Raw genomic sequence first — 26699 nt, forward strand, 5'->3', positions numbered from 1 at the left:
TCCTCCCGTCCTTTCCTCCACGTCCTTTCCTCCAGCCCATGTCCTCCCGGCCCCATCCACGTGCCCCGAACAGCGACTCGGTCCGGGGCCGTGGCCCTGGGAGGCAGGCCCATGCAGACCCTAGACGCATGCGTGGGGCTGTCTGGGCAGGGAATTCCAGAATTCGGGACGCCAGAGGGAGCCCGAGAAAGTAGAGGAGTGTGGGCTCAGGGTGGGCACGTGCCCTTCCCCCCTCACACCTCACCCCTTCACAAGGACTCAGAGTGGTGCCTTCTGAAGCCCAGACCCAGGACGAGGCTCCCGGCCCCGTTCTGAGGGCACGAACGTATGCGTGCACACGTACACAGACACTGAGCTACAGGAAGCTGGAGCCTTGTCCCCTCCAGTTCCTGCCAAGTCATTGCTCTTCTAAGCATAGAAACCTCACCGGTAGCATCGTCAAGTGAGGACACAGTGCCAGGACACGGTGCCGGGCACAGAGCAGCGCTCCACGGTCTGAGCTGAGTGCTCCCTGCCCCCACCATACTACTCCGCTGGAGCCGGACTGGGCTCAGGGCAACAGCATCTGCACTGTCACCCGCTTCTGCTTTGTTCCCTCCAGTCCCGGGACCACCCGTGGGCATCCTGTTCCCGGAGGTGAGGACCACATCAGTGCGGCTGATCTGGCAGCCCCCCGCCGCCCCCAATGGCATCATTCTTGGTGAGCCTTTACCCTTTCCTGGGCCCGGCCACGGGAAGAAGGAAACGGTGTGAGGAGGGTTAGGAGGCAAATTCGATGTTGGCAGGAGGGACATTAGGCCCAGGCAGTGTCCCCAGCTCCTCGAGAGTGGTCGAGTCTAGTTTCTTCCAGACATTTCAGTCTATATGATTACCAGCTGGAGGGCAAGGTCAATGCTGAGCTCCCTTTAGGAACCATTGCTTAGCTTTCTGCTCCCAAGGGCTGCTCCAGGTCCCCAGCAGAGCGGCCGTCTGGTAAACTTCGGCCGCTGTTCCTAAGTGTGGCCAGATGAGGGCGCAGTGGCTGGCTCAGCAAGCCATGCTCGCAGCTGGGAAATGGGAGCTAAGGCCCTGGGGACAGAAGGAGCAGAGCAGAAAAGCATTGTCTCTTACTCAGGATTCCTCCCCTACCACGCACGCACACACGCACGCACACATGCACGCACACACACGCATACATGCACACATGCACACACACATGCACACACGCACGCACACATGCACACACACGCACGCACGCATGCACCCACACACGCACGCATGCACACACGTACACATGCGCGCACACACGCACACATGCACACACGCACACACGCACACACTCACACACACGCACACACGCACGCACACATGCACGCACGCGCGCACGCACACACACACGCACACATGCACACACACGCACACACGCACGCACACACAGCCTCACAGGAGAGGCCTCACGGGGCTGAAGTTAGTGGCTGTGGGCACTGGAGCAAGTCGGTCCCCTGCACAGCCCGAGCCCCCTCGCCTGTAAAGCGGTGGGTTGGACTCCCCGTGCCCAGGCCAGGCTCTCGCTCCCGGCATCCTGCAGCGCCCAGCATCCTGCAGCGCCCAGCATCCTGCAGCGCCCAGCCCCCACGAACAATGATCACTGCGTCTCAAAGGCAGACTGCGGACAGGCAGGGCAAGGGCTTTGGCCTCAGAAAGACCGGACCAGAATTCCAGCTCCGACACTTCCTAGCAGGGGGTCTGGCCTCTCAGAGCCCCGTGTCCCTCACCTGGAGCTGTTAAGGGGGTCTCAGACACTGTGTACAGAGTGCCTGTCCACACCCCATGTCACACTCCCCAAGTGGCACCTGAGGATGCAAGAGTGACCAAGAGGGCTTCCAGCAGACGGACCACAGCCAAGGTGTTCCCCGTGCAGACGCCCTGCTGGCCGAGGAAGGACTGAGCCTTTCTTGCGGACTTTCTCGGGGCTCTGGGGCGGCTGGCCCGGCTCCCCGGTGTGACCCGGCTCCTTCCTTTTCCCCAGCTTACCAGATCACACACCGGCTCAACGCCACCACAGCCAACACTGCCACGGTGGAAGTGCTCGCGCCCAGCGCCCGCCAGTACACGGCCACCGGCCTCAAGCCCGAGTCCGTCTACCTCTTCCGCATCACGGCCCAGACCCGCAAGGGCTGGGGAGAGGCCGCCGAGGCCTTGGTGGTGACCACCGAGAAGAGAGGTGACCATCCGCTAGGGCCGGGGAGGCCTGAAGGCAGCCGAGGGGCCCCCCACCCCGCCCAGTGCTCAGACCCTCTCCTAGCAGATGGCTCGGGTCAGCGGGTTGGGAGCCACCGTGCCTGGGTCTGGAGTGGAAAGTGGGCTCACATCCCTGACAGTCAAGGTCAGCGAGGGCTCTAGGAAACCTCCGGAGCTGAGCTGCGCGTTCCCCTCCAAGGATCTTGTGTGCCCGAGCTCCCGATTACCCAAAGGGCAGGGTGGTGAGACCAGCTTCCAAGGCCATGTCCAGCCGGGTGGAGGATGGGCCGCAGCCTGGAGTCCTGCTGCCCTGAGCTGGGTTCCCCAGAAGCAGGTCGAGACCTGGTGGGTTCCCCAGAAGCAGGTCCGAGACCTGGTGGGCTCCCCAGAAGCAGGTCCGAGACCCAGATTCCTGTGAAAGTGATTTATTAGACAACGTGCCCAGGAAAAACCGGAAGGGCAGTGCTTCTCGACTGGGGACTACTTTGCCCCCCGGGGACATTGGGCAATGTCGTGAGACACTTTGGTTGTCGCTGCTACGAGAGAGGTACTACTGGCATCCGGTGGATAGAAGCCAGGGTCTGCCACGCACCCCGCAGGGCACGGGGCAGCCCCCGCAGCAAAGACTCCTCCGCCCCATGGGCCAGAGTGCCGAGGCTGGGGACCCCCGGGGTGGGGCATGGGGCAGTGAGGAGGAGGCCAAGCCGGGGCGGCGTCTGAAGCAGTGTCCCACAGATATGAGCTCAGTCCTACACAACAGGGAGCAGTGTAGACCCCATCTCGGCACTGTGGCAGGCAGCGGAGGGGCTGGGCATCTGTCCCTCCTCACTGTGTCTCTGGCGTCAGTTCCCAGGCACCTGGGCCTCTAGCATCCTGAGGACGGGCCCGAGACCAGGAGTCACGGGTGCTGGCAGATGGGCCCTGCGTATGTGGCAATGGGAGTGGGCAGGAGCATCAGGCCTGAGCCCAGAGCGCACCCTCCGCCCCGCTGGCTCACCCGCCTCCCCTCTCTCTGCTACCCCCAGACCGCCCGCAGCCCCCCAGCAAGCCCGTGGTGCGGCAGGAGGACGTGAAGGCCCGCAGCGTGCTGCTGTCCTGGGAGCCGGGGAGCGACGGGCTGTCCCCCGTACGCTACTACTCCATCCAGACCCGCGAGCTGCCCGGCGGCCGGTGGACGCTGCACTCGGCCTCCGTGAGCCACAATGCCTCCGCCTTCGTGGTGGACAGGTGAGCCGGCCAGCATCCCCACCCAGCCCCTCCGGCACAGACAGCGCCAGCGTGGCCCCTGGGGAGGGCTCCGAGGACCCCCAGAGCCTGCCCGCCCCAGGTCTCCGCTGCAGCCCGCAGCCCCCAGGAGCTCCCTGCACGCGTCCTCAGCTCCGTCCCCACCGCCCGCCCCTCTCTCTCTGGGGCCCTGTTGCAGCTGCCTCTAATTATCTGTTTCTGGAGCCCAGAAGCCCCCTTAGTGAATCCCTCGCCATCCAGCCCTCATCAGCGATTCCTCCCAGCCAGGCGGCATCTTCCCGTTCATCTTTAATAGGACAGTGGAGCTTCGCTCCGAAATTCTGGCTTCAATTTAATTCCTAGTGGGAGTGGGTCGTATTTTTTACATTCCAGTTGACGTGACCAGGAGTTTTGAGCAAGACTTCCCTCCTCACCCCCAATAAATCAAAAAGGAAGCCATTCGCCTGAAGAGGAAATGAGGCCCACAGAGATGAACTGTGGTTAACTCTTGAGAACATCAACCCTTCCTAAATGTACTAGATTCAAGAAATGGCCGGCAGTTCTTGGAGGTGGACTTTGGTCAGAGGGGCAGTTAGCCGTGGTGCCCTCGTAGCTAGCTGCATGTCCCTCCGAGGTAGGAAATACGCCGACCTTTCCTCCTGGGGAAACACGGCTTATCATGGAGTTAAGGTGTGGCCACACCCCAAGCTGGGGTGATCTAGTGGCCACTGGAGCAGATCTTTCTGAGCCTGGAGGTTCCCATCGGTGCGATGGATCGGCACCCCTGCCCCTTCCCCCAGCAGAGGTGATGGAGACACCTCCGTTCATTGACCCCTTTCCCCATACAGGCTCAAGCCCTTCACGTCCTACAAGTTCCGAGTGAAAGCGACCAATGACATCGGGGACAGTGAGTTCAGCGAAGAGTCAGAACCACTGACCACCCTGCAAGCTGGTCAGTGCCGCCCACTGGGATGTCTTTCTCTTGGCCCACTGGGCACTTCCTAAGCACTGGGCCATTTCTTCTGGGGGAGGGTCCCCAAAGATGGGAGGGGTCTCCAAAGATGGGAGGGGCAGCCGGGCACTTTGGCTCCCCGGGCAGAGACTCGAGGCCCTTTGGGTCACAGGGGCCTTTGCCATGGGCTCGGCACTCACACCCAGACTGGCGCCCTAGTGTGTTTCTTCTCTGATGTCCCCCAAGCTGGTGGGCGTGGAGGGTGACTTAAGCCGGAGCTGGCCACAGTCCAGTATCCAAAGAATCTGGTCCCTGTGGCCCCGTGGGGGCCGACGCCCCAGCCCTCAGAGCTCACCCGTCTGCCTCTCTCCCCAGCCCCAGACGAAGCGCCCACCATCGTCTCCGTGACCCCCCACACCACCACCTCCGTGCTGATCCGGTGGCAGGTATGGCCCGGCAGGCCCGGTGGGGCCCAGGTCCCCGAGGACTCAGACACGCTCTGTGCCGTGACCGGAAAACCAGCAGCCCCCACCGGGGCTGGAACATGCTGCACACATGCATAGATATGCACGTGCACACAAACAGACACACGTGCACACGCGCGTGCACGCCCCCCCTTCCGCTCCCCGATGGTCAGGTCGGCGCCTACCATCCCTTTCTGCAGCTGAGGGGCCAGACTCGGGCGGTGATGCGAACGACCCCAGGTCGCACAGCTGGGAGGCGGCAGGGCAGGTCTGTGGAATGCTCCCACAGAAAAGCACTCAGGGCCCCAGAGGCTCCGGGAAACCCAGCCCTGCTGTCAGTGACCGGATTCCTGGCAAAGACCAGGCACAGGTGTGCGTGACTGACCCGCGCCCGGGTGCAGAGGGCCCCCTCCTCCGCCCCTCGCCCGCTGCCCGCTCTTCAGTGGGCACTGCCATCCTGCATGGCCTAAGAAGGACCGGAATGCCTCTTGGAGACCAGCCCACCTGTGCGTGCCTGTGGGACCCTCCCATGCCCTCTGCAGGCCAGCCTTGGAACATGACAGGTCACCACAGAGGCCCCAAAGTGGGAACTCCCGTCTCTACTTCTCAGTACCAGAGAGGGTCAGGCGCCAACCTTTGCCCACCTGCAGCCCCCCTGAGGGGAAAGCCCCAAAGCGGAAACAGGGAGGGACTCCCAAGCCCTCCCCCAGCCCACGGCCTCACAGAGGAGGACAGCCCTCAAACGACGATGACCTAGCTCACCTGGGAGCCTGGAGAGGCTGGAACAGATCGGGGCCATGGTGGTGAGGGGGCCGCGGGGTGCCAGCAAGCAGCCGGGGATGCAATTAAGGAGCAAATAAAAGGCTGAATCGTTTAAGCAGGATTTTTAAAAGAGGTGTCATAAAAAGTCACATGCACCTTCTCCAGCTTAGCCGTGCACGGGAGCAGAAAGCCTAAGAGCAGGTAGAGGAGACTCTGGGCTCACCGGGACGTGCTGGCCAGGTCACGGGCAGAGGGATCGGCAGGCCGACGGGGCCAGCGAGCATGTCAGGGCGTTCCCAGGAAAGGCCCAGCTCTGTAAGAAGAGCCAGGGTCCGGCTGGGGCCCCAAGGATGCTGTGTGGCCTTGGGCAAGTTCCTTAACATCTCTGAGCCTCGCTTTCCTGCTCTGTTAAATGCAGAGATGCAGTAACCTCGTTGGGACACTTTGTGAATTAAAAACTGCTCAATGTCATTTTGGTCCCTTTTCCTGGCTGAGGCTGGGTCTCTGCTCGGTGGCCGCAGGAGGCGGGGTGGGGAGGGAGGGAGAAGCAGAGGGGAGACGTGGTCCTGGTCCCCGTCTCCATCCCCCACTGCCTTCCCCACAGCCCCCAGCAGAGGACAGAATCAACGGCATCCTCCTGGGCTTTCGGGTCCGGTACCGGGAGCTGCTGTACGACGGGCTGAGGGGTTTCACGCTCCGTGGCATCAACAACCCAGGGGCCAAATGGGCAGAGCTGACCTGTGAGTGACACTCCGCGGGAGTCAGGGGAGGGTGGGGTGGGCACGCTCGCCTCCCTGCCTGAAGCTCTCTAACCCAAAACCCTGCCGCCCCCCGCCCCCGTGTGTGCCTCTCACCCCTGTCCCCTTCGGTCACTGAGCAAGTATCTACTGAGCACCTACATGCCCAGGCACAGCGAACAAGACAGGCAGAGTCCCTGTCCCCTCAGGGCTCACGGGCTGGGGGAGGAGCAAGGTGCTCGGATGTCACCCCTGAGGCAGATGGCCAAGCGTGTGAGCTGACCGCTGTGGAGGCCAGATTGCAGGACAGCCTGAAGCCGGTGTCGGAAGAGGCTTCCTCGGGGGGTGGCGATGGTGCTGACACGGATGGGTGCTTCCATGTCACCGGGTCCAAAAGGAATGGGTGGACCCGGCATGCACAGAGGGCCTGAGGCAGGAAGGGGGACCGAACGCCAGCCCTGGTCACATCCCAAGGGCAGCAGTCTGGCCCCCTCTGATCCCTGGGGGAGATCACTCTTCTGCCCTGGGGTCCCCAGAATCCAGCCTGCCTCTAGAGCAGGTGGAAATTCCAGGGAGAGTCACGAGCGAGGGAATGACCTGTTGTACTTTTGGGTGAGGGGGTGGCTTTGGAGCCATGCTGGTGGCATAATGGCTGGCGAATGGGTCCAGAGGCGTGGAGGCCGCTCGGAGGCTAGCATGAGGTTGGAGCCAAGGTGGCAGGCTTGGGATGGAACTGAGGGCCATCGTGGGCAAGGATGTGCTGTGGGCTTCACGACTGACTCCTGTTGGGGACGAGGCGGAGGGGAGGGACAGGCAGGAGGGGGAGGAGGCCAGAGGATGTGGGCGCCGGGCGGGTGGTGGGACCCCTCACCAAAACAGATCAGTGGGAGGGAGGGGGCTGGTTGAGAGCCTTTCCGTGTGGATTCTTCCTCCCATAATTCCCCTGAACCTTTTGTGCCTTATCTTCTAGCGGGAATTAGCAGACAACAAAATGATGGAATGCGTAGCAAAACGTAGGAATATTAATAGAAACACTCGGAAGTAGCGGACCCAACGGCTGGCACCGTTGTATTTATTTGTTTGGCAGGCACGGGCCTGTGGTTGCGATCACACTGCCTGTGGATGACACAGCCGTATTTCCTGGTAGTAAAACAGTTTCTGGTTCATGGGAAGAAATGCATACGCCACCATTTCACAGTGCTTCTGCGGGAGTTTCGCTTGAGGCGAGGGCGTTGGGACTGGAGGGTCCCCCAGAGTTGTCCCCAGGGGTGCTGGGCTCCACGGGGCTCACGGTACCCCGTGACCTCAGACTGGCACACACTGGAGCGGGGACGGCACTGTCCTAGGAGATGCTTCCTCCTCCCAATCCTCGCCCTGGTCCCCGACCCAGAGTCGGGGACCTGGATGCCCCTTCCGTCTGTCCGTGCCTTGCCGGGCGCCCTCCTTCCTGCCCGCCCGCATCGGGGTCTTCGTGGGCGGGGAGGGGGGTGTGTACTAACTCCTCTGTCTGCTGTCTCCCTCGGGTGCCCCCGCCCCCACCCGGTAGCCTTGTTCTCCCTGCGGAACCTGAGTCGGCCCGGCCTCACGCAGTACGAGCTGGACAGTAAGTCTCGCCCGGTGGCTCCGTCTGGCCACGCCCTCCACAGGGACGGGGAGTGAGGCCTCTGAGGACACCTGTGCACACACCTCAGTCTTCCTGAAGAATGGGACCTTCTCCCTTAGCACATGTGACTTTCCCAAAACACACAAAAATGTGAGGGGGTCACCTAGGTTGCTGTCCTCCAGGCCACCGTCTGTGGGGTACGGAATGGAAAGGGAACCGGCTTTGGTCTTGTGCTTTGGGTCTGGGGGACAGTGGCAAGGGGTCCGTGGCGGAGCCGTTGGTCTGGCTGGCTGATGGGCAGGCGTCCACGTGACTGCCGTCCGTCTCAGCCCATCAAAGGCCCTTGGCACCGCTGTCTCCCAGGCCCAGGCCCATCCCTGGAGGGAGCAGAACCCCCATCTTCCCTTCAATATTCCTGCCCGATGCCTGGCCCCGGCCCTAGCTCTGTTTCTAAAGCCCAAGCGGTGGTTCTAAACTGTCCCTAAGCTGTCCCTCTCCGTCCTTCCTCAGCCAGTGGCCTGCATGGGCTGCACGGCCCAGTCGGTCAGGCCGAGTCCCCAGTGCCACTGCAGGTGAAAGGCAGAACGTCCACCAGGGAGGGGAGTGCAGACGGGGTGGGAGCTTTCAGCCGAGCCCCAGCGGGGACAGAGTCCAGTCCCCACCCAGCCTGTCCGAGCCCATTTCCTCCACCTGCTCCCATCTCCCAGTTCCTGTCCAGGCACCTTCACTCAAGTGCCCCAAACTCAGCACAGAGGCAGGGTTTCTGAGCCCAGAATTCACACCCAATAAGCCCAGTCCATTAGGGCTGAACCCCCTGTGTCAGGAGCTAGAAACTTTTAGGCAGCTGCCATGTGGGGAAGGAGTGACCTGTGACCCAGTGTGCCCATCATAAATATTGATAATGCTCCTTTCAGTCCCTAAAGTGTGCAGCGTGGTCACCCTTGGCCAGGAAGTGAACCCGTGTCATCTGTGTCCCGATGCCCAGGGGACAAGGTGGAGCCCCTGGCTGCCCCTCCTCTTCCCTGTTCTTTCCGGAACCTTGGCATGGGGACTAGAATCACAGGGGCGCATCATCTCAGCTTCCATCCTCCACGCCGGCTCCGTCCCCTGCAGGCTCGGTGATCGGTTGTCTCTCTCCTCCCCCACTGTCACCCGCAGACCTGAACAAGCACCGGAGGTACGAGATCCGGATGAGTGTGTACAACGCGGTGGGCGAGGGGCCCCTGAGCCCCCCACACGAGGTCTTTGTGGGGGAGGCAGGTGAGCGCGACCTGCCCTTCCCACCCCCACGAGCCCAGCCCGAGGGGATACGGGATCCCGGCGCCTCAGCCCACCCCAGCCCACCTCCCGCTCCCCCCGGAGTCCGCTGGCACCGCACCCCTCACCACCCCTCACACCCTCCAGTGCCCACGGCAGCACCCCGCAACGTGGCTGTCCACGGCGCCACGGCCACACAGCTGGACGTGACTTGGGAGCCCCCCCCGCTGGAAAGCCAGAATGGAGACATCCAGGGTTACAAGGTACGGGGGCCACGGGGCCAACCCTTGGCTACTTGCACACAGACCACAGCAATATCGAGGGGCTGGAGCGAAACTCTCCCTCTCTGCCATGTCCGAGGGCAGGCTGAGCTCGGACACAAGAAACTCAGGCCACGCGTGGCTCGTTTCACTTCCTGGCGGCACGGCCCGCACCCCAGCCCACCAGCCCCCGATGCCAGCATCGGCCCCGCCAAGTGGCGATGTGGCCACCCCTAATCACGATAACTGGATGTCCAGTTAGCAAAGGACCATTAAGACTTGGAAATCTCTATTTGAAAATTATTTCTGACTTTGGGGTGATGCCACGTGTTACGACAGGAGTCGGTCTGTCCCTAACAGTTATGAAGCCCTTTAGACGCCTTAACCCTCTCGAAAGCCCGGTAAAGCTGGTAGATTATAAATGTGCCCGTTGTATAAATGAGGACACCGAGACCCAGTTAGGTGGCCCGGCAAGGTCACAAAAATAGCAGGTGACAGAGGGTCAGACCGCAGGCTGTCACCCCACGAGGGGTGCGGAGGGAGTGCTGAGCACACGGCCACCAGAGGGGGCGGTCAAAGACACGCGATAGTAACACCGTGTCTCCTCGGCTGGAGTCTGGGACACACAGCCCTTGACCGCGTTTGGGACCTGCCTCCTGGACCCGCGCCCAGCGCCACCGTCGTTTCTGCCATTCCAGAGAGGGGCCCAGAGCAGTGGCGGGTAGAGTGAGACTCGCAAGGGGCTTTATGGCCACCTGGCTCAGGCTTCGCAGCGCAGGCAGAGCCCGGTCTCGGTGGAGGTAGGAGGCTGGCCCAGGTCGCTCGGCGGGTGAGCGCTAGTGGCCCCCACCCCACCTCGTTGGAAGAGGCGTCTCTTTCCATCTGGGGGTGAAGGAGATGGACGGCGCCGCGGAGTCCTCGCCCAGCAGCGCCAGCTGGGAAGACTAACTGTGGCGGCCCGAGCACATGCCTGCAGGGGCAGCAGGCAGTCGGGGCGCCGACGTCCCCAGCCACTGTGCAGACGTGGGAAGTGTGTGCGTGCGCAGACTCCGTATTTCCCTCCGCAGATGTCTGCGAGCTCTGGGGGACCCCGCAGCCGCGGGTGCCCCGTGGGGCAATGGGACTGCCATGTCCCAGACGCAGAGTAACACGCACGTCGGTTGCTGTAAACAGTGCGTTAGGGTCCACGGATCAGCGAGCACAGCTGAGATGAGCTGCGTCGGCTCAGGCTGAGCTGGGGCGCGTGCATGGGCGGGGACGCGTGCACCGGCGCCCATGCAGCTACCGTCTTTCAATGACGCGTGTTTATTGAGCGGTTATTTTGTGCCCAGCAGTGTTCTCGGTGCTGGGAATGAAGCAGAGAGAAAAGATGAACATAAATTGTAGGGGAAGGAGACGAGCAACGTTCAAAACAAACGGCAGCTCCAGATGGTGGCAAATGAAGCCGGTTCAGGAGGCAGAGAGAGATCCAGGGGGAGGTTTGAAAGTTTAACTAGGATCGTTAGGAAAGGGCTTAATGAGCAGCCGACACTTGAGCAAAAACGAGAAGAACCGGGCGTGCATCACGTGGATCTCGGGGGAGAGCATTCCAGGGAGGGGACAGAAAAGCCAGGGGCCTGCGGTCATGGGCGCTTCGCGTGCGCAAAGACCCGCAAAGTTCCGGAGCGACGCGGGCAGCATGACCGGAGGCGGGTCTGACCAGTGACCGGGGCTGCATTGCCTTGAGCCTTCACTCTGAATCAGATGACAGCCCTGGAGGGTTTGGGGCGCAGGAGGGACATAGGTGGCTTGAGTCTGGCTGCTTTGCAGAGAGTCGTCTGAAGTGGGGAAAGCGGAAGTCCCTGAGGAGGTGACGGAATGAGCCGGTGAGCGCAGTGGCGGCTTAGAGCAGGCGGCAGTGTGGTGAGAAGCATTTGTTGTCCGCGTCCACCAGGAGGGCAGAGCTGGGAGACTTTGCTGATGGACCGAATGTGGTGTGTGGGAGGAGAAGCGACAAGGATTTTTGAGTAATTGGAGGACGGGGCTTTCAGAGCGGGAAGAGACGAAAGACAGTGGGAAGACGAGGCTTGAGGGGGAGAGCCAGCGTCTGTTCCAGGCGTCTATCAGATGTCCAAAGGGACACACGAATGGGTGTCTGGAGTTCAGGAGCGGGGCTGGGGGGCGGTCTAAGCTGCAAATGAGAACTGTGGAGTCCTCAACATGTAAGTGGCACTGACATTCTGGAGATTAAACATACATAGAGGAAGAACACAGTATGTCTGAAAACTGAGCCTTGGGAACAAAAAAAGAAAAGTGAGCGATGTCTCAGAACCCACGTAAAGAACGTGCTTCCCAAAGGCAGGAGGAAGCAGAGGTGCCAGCCACTCCTGAGAGCTCAAGCGAGGTGCAATCTAGGAAGCGATTCTTCAGGGCTTGTCAGACTCCAGGCCATGGGTCCAATCTGGCCCTCCACTTGTTTTTGTAAGTAAAGTTTTATTGGAACACAGCCCCACTCATTTGTTTACTAGTCACCCTTGGCCACTTTTGTTACAAGGGCAGAGTTGAATAGTTGCCGCAGACATGTGTGGCCTAAAAGGCCTAAAATATTTATTACCTACCTGGTCCTTTACAGAAAGAGTTTGCTGAGTTCTGGATTACTGCATTAACCAGGTCTGGTTCACAGGTGATTCTGACAAGGGATGCCTGCTTGGAGAGGGTTCGAGGGAGGATGAGGGGAAGCAGCGAGTACCGACATCCTTTCTGAGGGGTTTTGCTTTAGAGGGAAGTACAAAACGAGGTAGAAACTAGAAAAAGATAGTCAATGGAGACGGTTTTAAGACAGAAGAAATAACAACTCGTGTCTGAGCTGATGGGAGCGATCCTGGGAAGAGGCAGACTTTGATGGTTCGGGGAAAAGAGGAAGCTGTCCCAGAGGAGGCGAGAGGGGCTGAGATTCAGTGCACGGATGTGGGGTGGCCTTAGAAGGGAGCCGGCAGCTCAGTCGTGGTGGCAGGAGGGAGGTGGACGGTCCCAGCGCGTGGGCCGGTGGCGGTGGTACCGGCGGTGAAGGGAGCCTGTGCAAGTCCCGTCCGATGGCCGCCGTTTGTCAGCGCTAGGTCCTGGGCTAAGAGTGACCGCCTCTCACCCCCCGCCTGGCCTCTAATGAACCTGCTCCAAGTGGGTCCTCGTCCCCACTGCCCCCATCGAAGCTCTTCCTGTCCAGGCCGCGGCAGTTCCCATGGTGATTATCGGTGGCCTCATCCCGCCTGGCTTAGCAACAGCTTGGACGTGGGGCTCTGCTTTCCTCCCTCGGCTTCCTCGACCGGCAGTTCCTCGCTCTCCTCTGCTGTTTCTACCCCTCGACACCGAGGCCCCAGCAACCCCTCCGTCACCCTTTCTGTGTCCATTCTCTTCGTGTGCACTCACACGTGCCGGCAACACCCAGGTTTCAGCGTTGACCTTGACCTTTCCCCTGTGTCCCAGATTCAGCAAGGACTTTGGCCACTGTGACATCCGCATTACTACGAGTGGGCGAAGGAGTGAATGAATGATGTATGTCAAGCACTACTTCAACTCTCCCTCATCGACCCCTCTCAGAAGACACTGTAAAAAGGGGGTGGGGGAGAGCAAGGGGTTACGGAAAAGCAAAGATTTCATGGTAACATGACGTCCTGTCCGCCATTCACACATGCCAGATAGGGACACTTCTATTAGCCGGTTTCTCACTTGTATTAGCTTTCTCCAGACAAATTGAGAAATCTGAGGAGTCCGTGGCGTGCAGAAACCGCCTCTGCCAGCAGGTGGCGCCAAACGCTTTCTAATTCTCCACGTGGCGCGGGTGCTTTCTGCCAGGGAGGGGTCCAGAGTTCTGGAAACTAGCAAGAATCTCCAGTCACTGTCGCAGGCGTGAACCCTGCCCAGCGCGAAGCAATCGGGAAGCAGCACGGAGCCCTGCAGAGCCTTAGTTCTTTACTCTTTCTGACCTTTGCTCCTCACCTCAGTCCTGGGAAGCGGGTGTCCGTAGTGTCACAATACAGGTGACGAAACTGCCGCTCAGGGACGTCACTGGCCGAGTGGCAGCCTTAGTAAATAGTGCTCTGGGGTTCAGCCACAGGCTGGCCTGTGGGCTTCCCGGGCTGTCGCGGGTCACCGGAGGCCCTGTCCACCTGGAGACGCCAATGCAGCAGGCCACCTGGCATGCCTCCCCAGCGCCCAGGTGAAGCGACATGCTGGTCCTCACAGCCAGCCCATCACCGGGGCGGACAGACTCTGCCCTGTGTCAGGCTCCTGCCTCCTGGGGGCTGATGTGCGGGTGCCGTGCTCAATCTTGCAGGCCCTGCGGTAAACGGACATGGCGGGTCTGTGCCCTTGTGGGGTTTATGGTCCAGCAGAGCCTGAAGTGTTGGGAAAGGAAGGTTCTGGAAGGGTGTCTAACGCAGCTCTTAGGTGCTTCCGTACTCTTTTCTGGGTGGCTCGCTCCGAAAGTGATCCTTCGGGGTGTGTACGTCGTGCAAACGAAGGTGTCTCTGAGACCTGGGGGCAGGCAGGGGCTGTCTGTACCCGACTGCCACATCGCCTGTGCCCACAGATTTATTTCTGGGAGGATCAGCGGCGGAACCTCACGGAACGGGTGAAGACGCTTTTCTTGGCCGAGAACGGCGTGAAGCTCAAGAACTTGACCGGCTATACCACGTACATGGTCAGCGTGGCAGCCTTCAACGCAGCAGGGGACGGCCCTCCGAGCTCCCCCACCAGGGGCCAGACCCAGCAAGCAGGTGGGGAGAACGGCCGAAGCGGGGAGGGGTGGTCAGCCGGGAAGGGGAGGAGGGACCACCGGCCTCTGGCTCTTGTGGGGAGTGGAGGCAGCTGCCTTATCCCACCTGCTGAGGTGCCTGGCCTGGGCACCCAGGCCCTGTGGGGTGCCTGCAGAGTGGGAGAGCACAGCCCACGTGTGTCGCTCAGAAGGGAGAAGCCTTGGAGAGAGCCCCTAGATCTCACCCCCACACACACACATCCCGCCCCCGATGGCCGACCTGCACCCTGCCAGCTTCTGCTCCCTGCTGTTCCCACGGGACTTCCTCGTAGCTCCTTGGCCTTGCTCCTTCCACAAGCCTCTCCTGAGCATCTTCCACGGGTGCACACTGAGCTAGATGCTGGGACCACAGCAGCAAAGGGGACGGACGCGGTCCCCACCCCCCCACCCCCAGGGAGGGAGACAGATCATAAACAGCACAGCGACAAATTGACCTCTGATGGCTGTCAGTGACCCAAGGACAGAGGCAAGGGGTGGGCGGGTGGCTTCGGATAGATTTGCCTGCGGCAGCCTCACTGAAGGGCTGACGTCGGAGCTGACATGTGAGTGAGGAGAAGAGGCCCCCGTGGAACGTTCTGGAGGAGGCTTGTTCCGGGCAGAGGGAACAGCAGCTGCAAAGGCCCGGAGGCTGGAGGGGATTAGGGGGACAGGGAGACAGCCAGGTGGCTCTCGAGAACACGATGGCGAGGCCGGCTGCGGAGGATCTGGGGACTTCGGAAGGAAGATGGGGTTCATTCTAGGTATGTTGGGAGCCACAGCTGGGTTTAAGCAGCTGGGCAGAAGGATTTGGTTTATGCTTTTAAAAGATGGTTCTGGCCACCGGACACAAAACAGACGGGTGGAGGCCGGTGGGGTGGCCGGAGAGCAGGACAGGACAGAGGAGAGCGTGATGGCGAGAATCCGGCCCCCCGCACAGGCACAGCCAGCCCCGCACACAGGGTCCCAAGTTACTTCTCAGGCAGCCGATCCTTCTGGAACCACGGGGGCAGGCAGAGCAGGCATCGCCCCGTCTCACGGTGAGCAAGGGTCCTCCAGCTTTTCCGTGCGGGAGCAGAGGCCCGAGCCCAGAGATCTGAGCCTGTCCTGCGCTGTCTTCGCTGCACTGGTTCCCGTCCTTTGCCCGTCACGGAGTTCTCTGCTCGTGGATTTGAATACAAACCTCCTGTGCTGACTTCCTTAAGCAGCTTTTCCAACCCGCCGGTTGCCATTCTGTTCATTGCCTTTCTCTTCAAGAGAGCGAGGCCCATCCATGGAGTCAGTTCCTAAGTGTTGTCCCCTCGAGGGACGAGCCTTGGCTCGGGAAAAACCCTTTCCCTCCACCGGCCCCCAAGGGTCTGTCTTCCTGCCTGTGCTGACCACTTTCTGTCAGTGTCATCTGCCGGAAATGAGCCCCTAGGAGCCCGGAACCTTCCGTCACTGTGGCGGTAGAACAAAGTGTTCTGTCCCACGTCCCCGTAGCCAAGAGGAGGCAGGAAAGGCCCCCTGAGCTCGCCTTCCTCCTTCAAAGACTGCTCGCTGGCGCTGCCTGTCCCTGAGCTGGACAGAAGCAGGGTCAGCGTTGAGCTCTGGCTCGGTGGGGGTGGCCCTGGACAATAACAGCCCGGTCATCGCGCGGGAGCCAGCTCGGGATGCTGCCCCGCTGATGCGTCCTTGCCGCCCTCTCTGTCCTCCCCTAGAGGACCCCCCACACCCATGTTTTTGGGTCGCTCTAGGGTTCTTAAGCCAAGAAAGCGTCTCTTCCAGAGGGTTTGACCGTCCCTGTCCCTGTCCACTCCTGGCAGCGTGGTCTCTGGGCAACAAGCCCTAGGGCCCTGGGGCCGAGAGAAAGACCACATTCTCTGCGCCTAATGCTCTGAGACGCAGACACCTTCTGCCTTCTCCACCAGGGAAGCGGAAGACAAGCCGCACAAAGCCAGGACATAGCCTGGCCCCGCGGAGACCCTACAGTGTGACACAGCCATGTCCTGGGCACTTAGCCAGGGCTCAGGCCACTTAGCAGAAGGAACTTGAGTTCTCCAGCTTTAGGGAAAAGAAAGTCTCTTTCTCTTCCAATTCTTGGACTCTGATCTTGGAAAGTTAGTGCTAAATGCACAGTGGTGGGGGCGGGGGGGGGGGTCCAATGACCTCTGGTGACCTCGCCTGCACACAGCCCTGCTCTCCTGCTCCTCCCCGGCCCTCACCCCACCACCCCTGCTGGTTCCTTGGGGCCAAACAGGGCTCTGAGCCTCCAGGGAAGGAGGAAACAGAAACCCTCTGTGTGCCCCCTGCAGCCCCCAGCGCTCCCACCTCGGTCAAGTTCAGCGAGCTGACCACGACCTCGGTGAACGTGTCCTGGGAGGCCCCACAGTCCCCCAACGGCGTCCTGGAGGGCTACCGGCTGGTGTACGAGCCCTGCACCCCCGTGGACGGTGAGTGGCCCCCAGCGCAGCTCCCTAGACCCGCCTCGCGCTGGCTCCGTCCTAGCCGGGGACCCTCCACCACACAGTGCATGCAGCAGGCGCCTCCCGGCGGATAAACGGGGAACTGAGGCCCAGACCAGGGGAGTGAGAATTCAAGGGGGACGCACGTTGGAGGCAAAGCTGGAACAGCGGCCCTAACTCCCGGGAGAGGGTTTTTAAATGTTCTCTGCCCCGTCAGTTGATGGCGGTGCGGGGAAGAAGCAGGGAAACCTTTGAGAGAGAGAACGTCCCATGGTGGACAGCTCTGTCGGGCCCATGAAGATGGGGAGCCCCTGATGGTCTGGCTATGCATGCTCCCCCAAATTCAGGGTCTTAGCCTTACTCCAGGTTTGGCCTTCTTTGCCTTTTGGGGGGTCAGGAACTCCTTTGGGATTCTGATAAAAGCCTTGGAGCCTCTCCTCAGAAGGATGCACAAATTTGGGGGGATTATTGCACCCCCGTTCCCTCTGTGAGCCTCAGATATGAGCCCTGTTCTGCAGGTAGACTCCCTCTGCCCCTGAGCCCTGCCTGTCCTGAGAGCGCGCCCCACAGCTCCTTCCCACCCCTCCCTCTAGGCCAGGCTGGGATCCTGCCCCACCCGTGGGCTCCCCTAAGGGGCCACTCCACCATAGCTGATGTGAGCGAGCCCAGAAATCACAGCTGTTTTCTTAGACAGGCAGGAAGGAGAACTGGGCTCTTGTTTGCCCGTGTCCAGGTCCATAGCCCAGCTAGGCCCTGGGATGTGGCTGACCTACCCAGGGGCGCCCCAGTGGCCAGGGGTGACCCAACCACCTCCAAGCTCGCCCCTCCCCTGGCCGGAACAAGGGCTAAAGCCCCGAGAACACTAGAGTGGCCAGCAGTTCTGGGTCAGCCAAGGGAACAATGGCCCTCAGTCTTCTCTGCTGCCACCTGCATGTGTGCTAGGACGCTGGGGGGGGGGCCGGCCCCCGGAGGTGTGGTCAGGTGCAGGGAGGGCCCAGAAAGGGGCTGTCATCCCTGACTCCTGACAGCAGGGGGGAGGAGCACAGAGGACAGCACAGGGCTCAGCCAGCTCCGGCCCGGCCCCGGGGGCTCCCACACCTTGACAGGTGTGAGCCCTTTGCCCTCGGTCCCTCCGCCCAGCGGGGTCTGGACACAGGGCTGACCCCTCGTGCTTACATATTCCCGGCTGCCCCGCCATGGCCCAGGGAATGGGACCGTCAGGCCCCGCGTGCGGCTGGACCACCCCAGCCTGACCAGCACCGTGTCTGCCCCCCGGTGTTTGCCTCAGCCCCTCTGAGTTCAGCTCAGCAGCATCGGGCCTCCCAGAATCCAGCGACTCCCTTTCCTCGAGGGAAGACCAAGGCCCAGGCAGACGAGGGGTTTGCTCAGAGGTGTCAAGGCTCGGGTACCCAGAGCCTCTCTCTGTTCTGGGTCCTGGGGCGCATCCCCACGTCACCCGCAGCGACTTCATTCCTGCAGGAAGCTCCCCGGTTCTGTTATTCAGCCCTTCGCTCACTCAGTGAACAGATGGGCCCCTACCACGCGCAGGTGCTCCGCTGTCCTATTTAATGTCCTAACACCCTGCCTGAGATGCTGTCGAGACCCTCACTCGGCAGAACAAACTGCAGCCAGGTAGGGGGCGTGGCCAAAGTCCCCGGGGCCAGCACTGGGGTCTGGGCCCAGCCCCAAGGTTGTAAAGGCTGTGTCTCCCAGGGGTGACCGGCACGCCCAGGTGACACAGGAGCCGAAAGCCAGTCCTGGACCTCAAGGCGGCTGGCAGACAATGAAGCAGAGAACACAACTCCCACCTCCTGAAAACCATCCCAGGCTTCCCCCCTAGTTGCTACAATTTGGGGGGCAGTCGACAGGAGGTCCTTGTGAGCTCCCAGCGCTCGCTGGCACAGGAGGGAGCGGGGAGCCCAGGCAGAGCGGAGGCTGTCCTCGGCTGGCTGCAGCTGGCCCCTGCAGTGCCGGGCTGTGCTGTCTTTACAGACGCACTTCCTAAGAGAGGATCGCGGGATCTGAGTTCAGTGGGGATAGGATGTGGGGGAGCAAACACGTGGGGTGCAATAGTTAAACAGGATGGCGAGTCGCTTTTCCTCCACGTGTTAACGGGCCTTGTGGTGATTCAGCTTTTCTCAAACTTGTTTAGCTGTGGAACCCTTTTCCCTGAAAGCAGCCACAGGACTGTGGTCTGAGACGCTGCTGTGCGGCCAGGACGCAGGCCCCTCTCAATGTCCATGGGGGGCAGCCCCGGCCGTGCCTGATGCCCTGAACCCCGAAGCCCTCGCCCGCCCCACGATCCCCACATGCTCTGCTTCCCCCCCTCACCCCAGGTGTCAGTAAGATCGTGACAGTGGACGTGAAGGGGACCAGCCCTCTGTGGCTCAAGGTGAAGGACCTGGCCGAGGGTGTGACCTACAGGTTCCGCATCAGAGCCAAGACCTTCGCCTACGGGCCCGAGACCGAGGCCAACGTCACCACGGGCCCCGGCGAAGGTAGGGGAGCTTCGGGCGGGTACGAGAGCCGCCGCCCTCCACGCACCGCACTCAGCCCCCACCCCAAGTTGGAAAGGGGTCCGGAGCCAAGCTAGAGCCTGGAGACACGGGAATGAGCAAGAAGTAGCCCCTGGCGGAGCTCGTGGGCTTGGGGGGCTGCAGGCGTGGGCGGAAACACAGGAGCTCGAGAGGATGGGGTGGGCCCGGGGGCAGGAGGGGAGGGGCGTGGTGTTGGTGGAGGTGTGAGGAAAGGGGGCTGGGCCGAAGAGGGTCACCTGGCCATTGGATGCTTCTCGAGATGCCACTTAGCTCTGGGGTTCTTGCGATAAGTGCAGATTCCTGGGCCCCAGGAAATCAATCTCCGAGCACCTTCCCTGGGAAAGTGCATGTGAATAAGAGCTGAGGGCAGCTCTGTGGCACCCACTGTGAGAACCACTGCTCTGCACCTGCCAGGCTGCACCCTTCCCAGACACCTGAGGCCGCCAAGGTTAGGGGGAGGGGGGAAGAGGGAAGCAAGGCAGGGGAGCACTGGGAGAATGTCTCAGGGCGCCCGCACTGCTTGAGGTTTAGCTCTCCAAAGTTCGTGTCACCCACGCAGGAGGTCTGTCCCCTCCTAAACCCCAAAGCTGCCTCCCAGGCCACTCCGTCCCTCTCTCCCTGAGAGGGAGAGAACACAACCCATTCCAAACTTTTCCTGAACCCCCTCCTCCTCGCCCTCCTCCCAGCCCCACGGGCCGGGCCAGGCTGGGCAAGGCCTCCTGTAACCAGGGCCTGGCCCCTGGGAGGTGAGCTGGGCCTCTCACCCGCCCGGAGTGATGTTCCCCCTCCGCTGGCTCAGGCCGGGCCCCCTGCACTTTCTCTTTCGGGCACTTTCTATTCTCCTCCTCCTCTGCCCCGGAGCAGCCATCCAGCTCCGGGAACAAAGCCCGCATGGCTGCAGGAGGAAGCTCATCCCAGAGTTGCCCCCTCTGCCCGGCACCTGCCCCCAGCCCCTCCCACGCGCCTCTCACCTGAGCCCGAGTCCTGAGAAACAAAAGCAGGAAGAGAACGGTCAGGGCCAGCAGTGGCGAGGACAGAGACAAGGGCTGGAGGACAGACCGTTCTAACCGAGGCCTAAAGTGTGCCAGGCCGGGGGCGGGGAGGGGTGCAGGGAGTACAGAGGAGGAGGGGGCCCTCTGCGGAATCACCGAGCTGCACTCTGCGGGCCTGGGTGAGGAGGGTCACAGGGAAGGGGCATGCAGCCAGGTGACCTTTTCCCCCAGGCCAGGCAACAGCTGGACGCAGGAAGCTCCTGGTCACCAGGAGATGGCAGCTCCTTCTCTCAGCCCTGGGTGCTGTCCTGTGCAAAATGAGAACTGGGGTTCCTAAAAGCCGCCCCCCACGACCCTTCACACCTCCCTGGGTTGTGTCCCACACCCCCCGATCCCTTAGCCGCCTTTGCCCTGTGCTGTAGGCAGGACGTGCGTTGGGGAAGGAAGGAAGGAAACGAGGCCCTTCGAGGTCCCGGGGGGGACTGGACGCAGGGTGGGCAGCGGCTGCCAAGCTCTGATGGTGAGTCCCTGGCCTCCCGGCCGGACCACCAGCTCTCCTGGGCCCAGAGAACCTGCAGCCCGATGCTGGACTCTGGACTCCTCTCCCAGCAGGCGCCCACAGGGGCCACCCACACTGGCTCGGCAGGCCAGTCACCCACCCACTCACTGGCTCATTCCCTTGTCCTACAAGCACATAAGAAGCGCCTACTGCGTGCCGGGCTCCGGGCAGGCAGGGCTCCATGTCTGATGGAGAACAGGCGTGTGAGTGACAGTGCACAGGGCGAGGGCCTTGGGGACAGTGGAGCACCAAGGACGGACATGGGCCTGCACTGCAGGGCAGCCTGGGGGGAAGGAGCTCAGGGCCTTGGGTGGGCAGAGCTGGCTCACGCCTCTCGCTGTGGAAGTGAACTCGCTCCTGCCCTGGCTGCTGAGTCCGTGCTCCCGCCAGGCCCGTTCCTCCCCCTCCGAGCAGCAGAGGCCCCGGGCTGCTGCAGCCCCAGCTCCTCTCCCCCCGCCTTACAGCAAGTGCAGCTGGGACGGGGGGAGGATTTCAGGCGGGAGGTAGGGAGGACGTTGCCATCAAGGGCCAGGAGAGATGTCGGGGGGCCCTTCAGCCCCCCCAAACCAACCTCCTCCTATCATGGGCCTATTCTGCCATTGTCGCACCCACCTGTGCTGCCCCCCATGACTCTCTCTTTGGGCCTCACATTCCAAAAGGCCCTTTCCGATAGGGAAACTGAGGCACCGGAGGGCTACGTGAATGGATCGGTTTCCCATCTAAGGGTCCTGGTGAGACACACGTTCTCCTGAATCTGCTCCAGGCACCCTCCAGGCATCACCCGCATACCGTAGTCTCCTACCCTTAAACTTGGAATTCAGGGTCCGGGGCTGACCCAGAGGAGAATGTCATTGGATTCCGCGGGCCCCGTCTGAGATGCACTCCTCGGGCCTGGGCATGTGCAGGGTTTCCGGACCCCCCAGGCTGGGGCTGGCTTTGTCACCGGCCCCTCCCGCTGGAGCACAGGCAGACAGGCTGGGTGCGTCGGGCCCCGTCCATCCCTTGCCCTCTGTGTGCTGTTCGCAGGTGCCCCGGGACCACCTGGCGTGCCCATCATCGTGCGGTACAGCTCCGCCATCGCCATCCACTGGTCCAGCGGAGACCCTGGCAAGGGGCCCGTCACCCGCTACGTCATAGAGGCCAGGCCCTCAGGTACGCCCGCCCGGAGCCGGGTCTTCCTGTGGAACAGGCGTCCTCACCTCCCTTTCCCTCCACTTGGCACATTTCTGTCTGTTGTCACCTGAGATGGCGCTCGTGCTATGCCGGGTGAAGCTAGAGGTGGCCTATGTGAGGGGGAGACGGGGAGGTGCACCTTAGTTAGGGAACAGCCCGGAGGCCCCCAGAGACCGGTGCTTCGTGCCAGGTAAGCTCCAGCTCAGGGAGGCGTCACTCAAGAAGACAAATATGCAAAGAGTTGAGGTCACATGAGTGACACGGCCACGTCCTCCACGCAAGCTCCACTGACCAATGCCCCGTGAGAAGGCCGGCTGTCCCCCAGAGCCCCCAGCTGTCTCTTTAAGGCCTGTCTCTGCCATCACGCCTGTCTTGGCAGTTCCTGTAACTGTACCAGCCTCTCCCGTCAAGCCTGAAATCGAATCACAGGGACTTCCGAAGCCATCAGGAGACGAGTGGCTGATCTGTCACTCCGGGGGCTGCTCCACAGGCTCCTGTTTCACGGCCGCGGTGACACCTGCTTCTCCCGTCTCCCCTCACCCGCGGGAGCCCTCGGCCGCCGCCAGCGCCCTCCGCTGCTCGGCGTCTGAGTTCGTCAGAGGGGTCAGAGTCGGCAAAGGCTGGAGGCTTGTTCTCGGTCTTCCATGGACCCAGGATTAGGGGCTTGAAATCGAGAAATTAAAAAAAGACTTGGCCACTGGAGCAGCAAATAACAGTCACGTCGGGAGGTCATCAGGCCCGGCCCGGCTAACACCGCTAACCGCAGCATCAGACAGCCCCGTGCCAAAGGGTTAATCCCTTGGGGTAGCTGAGCCCTAGTCATCTCGATAGCAAATAGTTAATCCCAGTGGTTCCTGGAAGCCGCTTCACCCCATCAGCGCCTTAATCTTAGGCTGATAATTATAGTCAAAAAGCTAATACGTCCTGCAGCCCAGAGCCAACGTGTAGCTGGAAGGTATACGTGGAGTTGGCTCTCTCCCTGCTCCAGATGGTCCCTTCCCGGCCTTCCGATGCCAGCTGCTGAGTTGGCCGAGAGACCGCTGTGTTCTTCGCCTCACCATGGCCCGAGCCTGTTTCTTCCCACCCGAGCTGGCCGGCCGGGGTGCCAGGCTGCGGAATGTTGGCTCCAGACTTTGGCCCTGTTGAATTTCCTATGTTCCCTGGGGGACCCGGCCTGGGACCTGGTGTTCCGGGTTTGGGGACAGGTGGACTCAAGGACTGAGGAAAGATCACGGCAGGACCCCCCGAGGATCGGGACGCAGAGCAGAGCCCGAGGGCTGGTGGCAGGCGTGGCAGACATGGCAGGCATGGCAGGCAGGGCAGGCATGGCAGGCGGTGAGGAGCGGCTGGGGAGCGTGGGGCGGCCGCTCCCCGCAGCTGTGTGTGTGCGAGCAGGCCCCCATTAGGGCTGGGCGTCTCCCCCACCCCGCCCCTCCGTGCCCCCGGGGATATGTGGCCTCACCCTGCTCGTCTTCAGGATGTGCTTGCTGTGCGCCGGGCAGAACCAACTACATAACCGGAGCGGCCAGCACTGAGACTAGCAAGGGCCTCACTCGCGGTCTCGGGCAGTGGGACCCGCCCCACAGATCAGCCGACCCCCAGGGCCGGAGGCCAGAGCCACGCCGTGACGTCCCAGCAGCTTCTGGCCTGGCCCCACCGCCCCGACCCTGGTCTCTGTGTGGGGCAGAACGAGGCAGGGCAGACAGCAGGCAGGAGGCCCCAGCTCCTGGGAGGCAGCGGGCCCTGGCCGAGCCCACCGGCAGACGCTGATTCGGCTGCTGATCGCGCTGGGCACGGTGCTGGGCATGGTTCAGTGCCCAGAGCTGTCAGACGGCTCTGCGCTGACCCCCGGCTCTGCTACTTAGCACCGTGCGGCCCAGGGAAGATGGTCCAGCTTTCTCTGAGCCTCGGTTTCCTCATCGGCAACCTGGGCCCAGCGGTTCTTCCTCCTCCTCATTGCCGTGGGGATGAAAAGCCAAGATGCTCGACGAGGAATGAGAGTCGCTGTCATGTTGTCGTCAGGATCATTATCATCGCGGTCACTGTCGTGGATGAGGGAATTCAGGGTCGCAGAAGATAAACGGATTTGCACCCCCCACCCTTTAGATTTCGAGGAACGCAGCGCTGAAGTCGGGACACGTTTGGGGGGCACTGAAGAGGCCAGGGAAGAAGGGTTGGCATTCATTCATTCAGCGACGGAGGGCACCTGTGCTGGACGCGGGGCTATGTGGACGAATTAGGCATGAACGCTGCCCAGGAGGAGTCCCCAGCCCAGCAGAGAAAGGGGTTGAACAGAAGATGGGGTGCGTGGGAGGCAGACACCCAAAACCGAAGAAACAAGAGGGAAGGTGTGTCCAAGGCTCAGGAGCCTTCCGCGAGGACAGCAGATGACACCCCTACTCCCCAGCCCCCCTGAGAATTAGAGAGTCTGGACGGGAAGGGCAGGAAGGCGGCTTCCACGGGTGCCACCACACTCTTGGTCCAAACTTCCGAAACGATGATGCGGGCTGTGGCATCGTTGACTGGGGTGGACCTGCCAGAAAGTGTGGTATGGGAACTAACCAAATCCATCAGCCCCAGGGAGGGGCCGAGCTGGAGCGTTGGGGGTTAGGGGGGCCCTGGGGTCTGAAAGGCAGCTCTTCCCCGCTCAGAGACAAGGAAGCAGGGCGGGCTGGAGCCGGAGGGGCCCGAGGGGCCGGAGGGGCCGGTAGGGTCGGCCCAGAGCAGTGCACCCTGGAAGGCCCACTGGCAGCTGGGTCACCTTCCAGGAGCAGGCCAGGGGATGGGGGGGGCCTGTGAGCTCAGCCCACTGAGGTCCTTCTAAAATCTCTGGGCCGCTGGCCCACGTAAGAAGGGAGGCTGGCTGGGGCCCAGGGTGGCTCGACACTTCAGTTCTGGAATCAGCCTGTGCTGGCAGGAGCGGGGGACTCACCCTCCTCCGAAGGGCGGAGGCCATCGAATCGAGCATCTGGCCCGGCCCCTGCCAGCCTCCTGTGTCTCCTGCCGGAGCAGCATGCACGGACGAGGGGCGTGAGCCTGGAAGAAAGTCAGGGGCTCAGGACGCGGTGGCTGGCCAGACCCTCACAGGCAACCCCAGCCCCTCCGGCAACTGTTTAAAAAAAAGTCCTCGTTTTTCGTTTTTGTTTTTTTGTTTTTTTGGTGTGATGTCTCTACTACATACGTTTTGAATAGGAATGGAGCTCGGAAAAACAGGGGTCTGGTGAAATACAGGAGGGTCCACCCATGTGATAAATGCATAGCCAGCCACTTAAAGTCACGTCGACCAGGACTTTTTAATGACACGAAAAACAGAATATATAGAGTCCTGCCTCTAGGGCTCAGGTGCTGAGTCTGTTCCAGTCGGTGGTCTTGGGTTCTTTGTTACAGTATTTTCTGCATAGTACACATTTTAATGTTTTATAGATATTGTCACTAAAAGAATTAAAGGGCCAGATGTTGCAAAAAAGGTATCTTTAAAAAACAAAATCTCCTGAGGACCTACTAGGCGTCAAGCACTGGGATTGGTGTCGGCAGAGCGTTCCAGATGGGGCAACAGGTGGGATGGGGGGCCTCCCCCTCACGGGGCACTGCCCTGTCTGTGCTTTTGCAGACGAGGGGCTGTGGGACATCCTCATCAAAGACATCCCCAAGGAGGTGACCTCCTACACGTTCAGCATGGACATGCTGAGGCCCGGCGTGAGCTATGACTTCCGGGTCATCGCGGTCAATGACTACGGCTTCGGCGCGCCCAGCAGCCCCTCCCAGTCTGTGCCAGGTACCGGCCTGTGGGGGGAGGGGCAGGGCGCCCCTTGGAAGAGGCGGGGCGCTGGGGAAGGAGAGGCATCGGAGCACCGGAAGCATTGGAGTGGGGACCGAAATGCATTGTCCTCTCAGGGCTTCATAGCGGGAGCCCTGGGTCAGCTTGCAACTCCAGAAGAAGCTGGGGACAATGGCTCTTGGGGGTTCCTTTTCAAGGACTCCAGAAGCCCTGAGTGGGGTGCCCAGTGGGTTTGTGGACAAATCAGTGGGCCCAAGATGAGACCTTCCATGAGCTCACCACCCAGGAGATTCAAGGGCGCCAGGCTATAAACTGTTTCCATAGAAACCACCCCCCAAAACAGACAGAGTCAGCAGCCAGAGAAGCACGAGCTTTGCCCATCGACCGGACTGAGCCATGCCTGGGTGGGGCGGGCCGCCATCCTCCCCTTTCTCCCCTCATCCCGCCCGTGAGCCTGTCCCAGCTCACAAAGGCCTCTGCTACCGAAACCCGTGACCCCAAATCTAACCACTAACCGCTTTTAATACCAAAACCTCTGCCCTGGAGGCAGCATATAACTCAGAATTCCTCCTCGCCGGCCGAGTTTCAGAAACCCGGCCACCTCCCTCCACCCACACACTCTCACCCTTGCCCAGACGGATAGAACCAAGTCGTGGGAAATAAGCATTCCAGGACCGAAAGAGAAGCCAGCCCCGCATGAGGCGGCGGCGTGAGTTAGCCTGGCTGCGTGCAGAACGCTTAGTCCTGGGGGCTCTGAAGGAAGGAGCCCCACCTGGAGAGGCGTTCTAAAGACCCCTCATGTTTACCCTCCCAACGCCCCCTGCTTTCTGCTAACTGGGAAAAGATTCATTCCCAGCTAAAGCTGGAGAGAAGCTCTCCCAGGCTCACGGTAAGCCAGACGCAAATTTAGGTCTGCCTATCAAGGTAGTAGGGCTGTGGGTAGCAATGGAAAGGAAAAAGAAAAATCAG

The 26699-nt window shown here is 61.4% G+C and overlaps 1 protein-coding gene across 1 annotated transcript in view; it reads left to right on the forward strand.

Moving 5' to 3' along the window:
• Positions 1-26699, forward strand: part of SDK2 (sidekick cell adhesion molecule 2) — a 127886-nt gene that overhangs the window by 88676 nt on the left and 12511 nt on the right. The window contains exons 28-41 of the mRNA XM_015589613.1: positions 602-700; positions 2009-2203; positions 3246-3447; positions 4293-4396; positions 4772-4842; positions 6227-6362; positions 7906-7962; positions 9121-9222; positions 9367-9482; positions 14047-14233; positions 16542-16679; positions 19028-19189; positions 21806-21931; positions 25563-25727. Of these exons, the coding sequence (XP_015445099.1) occupies positions 602-700; positions 2009-2203; positions 3246-3447; positions 4293-4396; positions 4772-4842; positions 6227-6362; positions 7906-7962; positions 9121-9222; positions 9367-9482; positions 14047-14233; positions 16542-16679; positions 19028-19189; positions 21806-21931; positions 25563-25727 (1860 nt within the window). The remainder of the gene's footprint in view (positions 1-601; positions 701-2008; positions 2204-3245; positions 3448-4292; positions 4397-4771; positions 4843-6226; positions 6363-7905; positions 7963-9120; positions 9223-9366; positions 9483-14046; positions 14234-16541; positions 16680-19027; positions 19190-21805; positions 21932-25562; positions 25728-26699) is intronic.

The sequence above is a fragment of the Pteropus alecto genome, unplaced genomic scaffold, assembly GCF_000325575.1.
Source record: "Pteropus alecto unplaced genomic scaffold, ASM32557v1 scaffold134, whole genome shotgun sequence".
Classification (NCBI taxonomy): domain Eukaryota; kingdom Metazoa; phylum Chordata; class Mammalia; order Chiroptera; family Pteropodidae; genus Pteropus; species Pteropus alecto.